This window comes from Adiantum capillus-veneris, chromosome 8, assembly GCF_014529385.1.
Source record: "Adiantum capillus-veneris isolate H3 chromosome 8, ASM1452938v2, whole genome shotgun sequence".
NCBI lineage: Eukaryota > Viridiplantae > Streptophyta > Polypodiopsida > Polypodiales > Pteridaceae > Adiantum > Adiantum capillus-veneris.
The window spans coordinates 20,775,371-20,781,303 of record NC_140938.1 but is presented as its reverse complement, the minus strand read 5'-3'; the positions used below and the strand labels follow the sequence as shown (position 1 = coordinate 20,781,303).

The window sequence follows — 5,933 nt, the reverse complement described above, 5'->3', positions numbered from 1 at the left end:
AAGAGATAGCCACGATCATGGACTGGTTGCAGAAAGGCAGACTCGTGTGTGTTGATGGGGCTGAAGGAGAGACTAGAGAGAGAGAGAGAGAGAGAGAGAGAGGGGCGGGGGGGAGATCAGAGAGAGAGAGGCGGACGTGGGAAGAGAGGCCATCGCGCCGGCGACCAGCCCAAAAACTTCACGTTCGAAGAGGGGGAATAGAGGCACGCGCGCTGCGGTGGGGCCATCATGCGCCCTCCCCCCAACTCGCGTGGACTGCTTACTCATCATCCCCGCCCTTTGCAGGGCCCCCATCCCACCTGGCTCCCCCTCCTCCCGCCACCTCTGCCGCCACACCCCCCTCCCCCCTGTCCTGAGTCCACCATTATATATTAGGTTGTTCCCCCTCCCCATTTACACTTTGTACACACTGGCTTTCTGTGTCAAAAGGATGAGCCACATTTGACCCATTTTTCTCTCCTGGTCTGCCTCTTGAGTTGCTGTGGGCTGGATGAATATTGTTTCTCTAGAGAGAAAGCAGGCTCTTCTTTTTGGGTTTTTTTGAAGGCCAGTTTCCCCCTCTGCCTTTTGTCTTCTGCTCTTCTGTTTGGTGATACGCTCATGTCACCCTCAATGGCGGCTGAGACAGCTTGTTACCCATCCAATGCTCTCCCTTCCGCAAGGGACCCTTTCTCTAACGCATCTTTTGTGAATGGCAATCTGATAGCCTCATACGCAGCGGCAACCACCAATGGAGGAGGAGTTAATGCAGGCAGCAGCAAGCACCTCTCTACCAGCAATGGCCTTCTCTCCACCACCTACTCCAATGGATCATCAGTACCTGCTGCCACCCCTCCCAGCACACCAAGCTTGCAAGGTGTGGTAACCCCCCCTCCTCACATTTTCTCAAATGGTAGCTCCTTCCCCAACCCAATCGCCACAAAAGGGCCTACTTCTTCTGCCATCAATGGATCAAGCAACACCAGCAATATTAAGATCAGCAGCATGAGTAACTCCCACGGACAGGCTTCCCAAAGTAATGGCACCCTGTCTAGCATGACCCAACCCGAAGTTACAGCCCCACAGCGCCCCTCTCTGTGGTTTGAAGAGGACCTTGGGGAGAGTCTGAGATGGTCCTTTGGTCTTAAGAGGTTAGCTATCACAGATTGCTCATGTATGTGACTTTCTAGATGCAGATTGCTCATGTATGCGACTTTCTATGTTTTTGCAGAATACTGCACACAGGGGTGAGCAAGTATCAAGATATTGCTCTCTTGGACACCGAGCCCTTTGGGAAGGTGCTTACATTGGATGGTCGCATGCAGAGTGCTCAAATAGATGAATGGGTCTATCACGAGTGTCTCGTTCACCCGGCACTCCTCTTACACCAAGGGTAAGCATGGCTATGGATGTTGGAACCATATCCACATACATGTATCTCTGTTGAATTGTATGGTCTCCACACTGCTGGCTGAATTTTGTTTGATTTGATACGATTAGACTCCTTTCAAATAGCATCAAGATTAATACACTTTAAACTTGGCTGGACACGATGTTGACAGCCCAAGGAGCATCTTTATTGCCGGAGGTGGCGAGGGGTCAACTGCCCGGGAATGCTTGTTGCATAAGTCAGTACGGAAGGTGGTAATGTGCGACATAGATGAGGTTAGTTGAATATTTGACGAATTTTCGGTAGTGAGAAGGGACAGTTTATGAGGCTGTGGAACAATCTGACTTCCTTTTAATCCTTTGGATGCTTGGAATTCATGCAGGAGGTAGTGAAATTTTGTAGTGCCCACCTTGAGGTCAACAAAGTAGCATTTGAAAGCAGCAAGCTCGAGCTGGTCATCAATGATGCAAAGTAAGATATATCAGCTTTGTTTTTTCTTTTCATAACTACTTTTAATGGTTGAAATTAATCCTTGACCAAGGTTCTAGCCTTATCTGAAACAAGACAAAGATCGAGCCTTGGCACTCCACGGCTTGCTCCGTGGTCTATTCTCAGTGTTTTGCATCCTTTGGGTATTATGATATCTCCAGCATTTTTGATTCAACAATGCAATGTGTATCACAAATGGCCTTTGGATTAGAGGCCATGTCGCTTCAAAGTGGCACCCACCAACAATGTTCTCTCTTAGGTTTGGCCTAAAAGATCTAGGTTTGATGCCCCGATAATGGTTTAAAGAGAACTGTTTTTGCTCTCAAGTTCTTGATCAAAGAACATACCACCATCTTAGTACCATTATATTAATCCGATTGAGAGTCTTGATTGGCACTTGGATACCTGGAGTATACACTAGTGATAATAAGTAGAGTTGGGACATCACCTGCGTGCATGAAATGCCCCTATCTTTTTTTGTATAATGTCCCTCCCTTGCACTCTGCATGTGCTACCATACGGTAACTCCCAGCGACTCTTCTAGGCTTCGTTATAGCATGTTGTAGCTGATATATCTCTGAATGTTTTTGATATGTAAGACTCCCCTAGGCTTTCGTTTTCAGGAGGCCAAAAACGGATCTCGAAGCCAAAGCTAGTTTTTTGTCTAGTCTTAAACTTGCTGCTTCTGATGTTTGAGACCTTTGTAATGTGTATGTGTGGACAGGGCTGAGCTAAAGCGTCGTGAAGAGAGATTCGATGTGATCATTGGAGATTTGGCTGATCCTTTAGAGTGGGGGCCCTGCTATACCCTTTACTCCCAAGGCTTCTACCAGAATGTTGTGAAGCCAAGACTGAATCCTAATGGAATCTTTGTTACTCAAGTAAGAATCGAATTTTATCTTATTAGCTTCAATTAAATTACATGAGAGGAATTATAATTTTCTTCTGATCTGAGCTTGAAATATTGGCAGTATAGATTGAAAATATGTTAGTGTAATCAAAATAATTTGTTGCTAATTCCTTTGGGCAAAAAGGCTGGACCGGCTGGAGTGCTATCGCACCGGGAGGTCTTTACATCGATCTATAACACTCTAAAGAGTGTTTTCACCTGTAAGTAATGAATTTGTACCAATTACAACTAGAGATTGGCAACTTGCATATGCAAAATAAATTATGACCAAAAGGCCTTGAATATCAATTTGTTAGGTTAGGGGTTTCTTTTGTTTTATTTTTTATTTTTGAAAAGTCAAAATGCTTTGCCTTTGAGTTATGGTTTATGAGTAATAGTTTAATGAGCTGATGCATATACTAGGTGAGCTGAGCTAGCTAATAAGGGTTTGCGTGAATAGCATGGCTTTTGACTCTGATTGGCTGTGGATGCAGACGTGGTTGCCTACAGCGCTCACGTGCCTTCCTACTGCGACGTGTGGGGCTGGGTAGTGGTGAGCAGGAAAAAGTCAACCAAAACTGTTTAAAACTCTTCCAACTTGTTTCTTCTAAAAAATTGAGGGTGTCCACTGCAGGCTTCAGACCAGCCGCTGATGAGCCAGATGTCCAGTGACGAGCTGGATCGCCGGATTGTCCAGCGCATCAAGGGCGGCCAATTGCGCTACTTGGACGGGCCCACTCTCTACGCTTCCACCATTCTCAACCGCACTGTCAGAGAAAGGTGCCGGCCACACACTCTCTCTCTCTCTCTCTCTCCTCCCCCCCCCCCCCCCCTTAAAAAAAAGAAGCAAATGTACCTTAATAACGTCGTAAGTTCAAATCCTACCTTAAATCAACGCAAACCTCTCTCTCTCTCTCTCTCTCTCTCTCGTCTCAACGCTAAAGCACAACAAACAAAAGTATTTCTGCGTGAAGCTCATTTGGAGCCTTAACATCTAACTCAATTAGTAATACCACAATCAATAATAATATCGTCATAACAATTAAAAGCTAAATTACTTAATATACAAAAGGCCACCTTGCCAATCAAACCATGTGCTCTGAAAAAAGATATTACTGCCATAAGTAGCAAAGCTCATGTCTTTTTAGGGATTAATATTTCCTTTTCATTTTTGCAGCCTAGAAAATGAGAAGCATGTGTACACGGAGGAGTCAGCCAGGTTTGTGTATGGACATGGAAGAATCCCAAATAGTGCAACTCATTGAGCAATCTCCTCACTCCCTTACACAACACACGGCCGTAGCGGTCTCTCTTGGGACCATTTTGTAAATTTCTTTTATACGAGGGTCGGAAGCTCTTCACTTCCTCCCCTTTTAAGAACACTAGTGCAATACTTACCCCCTCTTCCACCCCCCCCCCCCCTCCCCTCACCATGTGAAGCATAAAATCTTGATACAAGAGGTGCTACTCTAGGGCCTTCCTCACCTTTACATCTTGGCCTCTATCGATATCATCGTCAATAGAAGCGCCGTTATCTCAAGAAATTTTGATCAACTCTTTCATTCGGTACTCCTGCAAACTTGTCTTTTTTTTTTGTGAATTCAATAGAGAAAATACAAAGCCTCGTTCTAGTTTCTTGTCTCACAAACACAAAAAATAGTTGTGCTATTGCGTAGTATCGGTGCAAGTGCCTAGTCTTGAGCTCAAGACTCATACATCTTCGAGGTCTCTTTGCATTGTTCCTATGAGTTGAAACTTTTCTTCTTCTTCTTCTCTCTCTCTCTCTCTCTTTCTTTTGGCATTGTTCCTTTTGTAAATGTACTAAGGGTTTCAAATTTTCCCACGTTTGTCTTTGAAATTTAAGACCTTTTGCAACTTGAACAACCATTTGCATTAAACATTTCCTGCGAAACGTGTTTGAATTTTGAGGGCTTGAAAATGAACAACTATGTTGGGCATGGCATATGATGCATTTTTGGGACAACATATATTATAAAGTATCTCAAAAGACAGTTGAGAAGTATCTTTTCCATACGGCAAACGCTTACTGTACAGAACTACAGAAGTATGAATGAAGTTTTCGTCTTCACTTCAATACCACACAAATATAAATGAAAACGTGGTACACAGATAAAATTTTTGGCTTTCTAAAACAAACTTTCGTACTGAAGAAGAGAATTAGACTTACACTTGATGTGAAGTATTGATTTGTTTTTTAATATTTGTACTTTGTAAAAGAGTCTTTTATTAAAGAACCTCATATGGGCCCTTCCATTGAATTGCTTATTCATGGATAGGTCTTTTGTTGATTGGACCTACCTTTTTTCATGTGAAAGCATTAAAGTTTTTTTTTTGGTTTTTATTTGTCAACTAGTATGTGACCCGCGCGTTGCTGTGGCCAAGTGTGTGACCATTGTGGCTAAGAAAAGCATGGTTATTGGATCTCTCTCTCTCTCTCTCTCTCTCTCTCTCTCTCACACACACACACACACACACACACAGCAAAGCAACGCGGGGGTCATAGAGCATGGTGTGTGTGTGTTTGCGTGTCCATGTGTGAGGAGAATGAAATTTATGTCCTTTGAATCACTCTAGGAAGATAACAATGCCTCTCTCTCTCTCTCTCTCTCTCTCTCTCTCTCTCTCTCTCTCTCTCTCTCGCGCGCGCGCGCGCTCTCTCGCGCACGTGTACATGCACATGCTTTGAGATAGATGTAAAACATCTCTATAGCTTCTCTAAATATGTGAAGCTAAAGTAGTCGGTGGCAATGGCTCCTAGAAGCTAACACAACATTGCTAGTCATAGAAGAAGTTCAACTGCATCCAATGCTAAGATGCTCTACATTCTTGCATCCCTATTAAGGTCTTTTGTTATTCAGCATTTTAAGAAAAGGATGCATTTTAACTTTTTGTTTCAATTAATACATCACCATCATAGCTTGCAGATAAATATCTCTCAATATGTCAGCCCCCAAAGTGCTTTAATATACGAGGAAGTGCCATCGCTGCTAATGGGGCGGTGAGAGAGAGCATGGAGAAGAATGTGCCCCCCTAAGTTTGGACAATGGAATGGGATCCTACATATCTCTCTCTCTCTCTCTCTCTCTCTCTCTCTCTCTCTCTCACACACACACACACACACACACACACAAACTGTCCGAATTCTGGCTACAACTGCTCTTTACT

General features: G+C 43.8%; 1 protein-coding gene across 1 annotated transcript; it reads left to right on the top strand.

Annotated features, from left to right (window-relative positions):
* The first annotated feature begins 392 nt into the window (after positions 1–392).
* On the top strand, positions 393–4,378 carry LOC147451779 (spermidine synthase 1-like). Its single transcript, XM_086517651.1, has 9 exons — positions 393–1,130; positions 1,211–1,372; positions 1,542–1,644; positions 1,752–1,840; positions 2,583–2,739; positions 2,893–2,968; positions 3,242–3,300; positions 3,382–3,527; positions 3,925–4,378. The coding sequence occupies exons 1-9, from the start codon at positions 601–603 to the stop codon at positions 4,010–4,012; spliced, it is 1,410 nt and encodes a 469-aa protein (XP_086373777.1). The 5' UTR covers positions 393–600; the 3' UTR covers positions 4,013–4,378.
* The last annotated feature ends 1,555 nt before the right edge of the window (positions 4,379–5,933 follow it).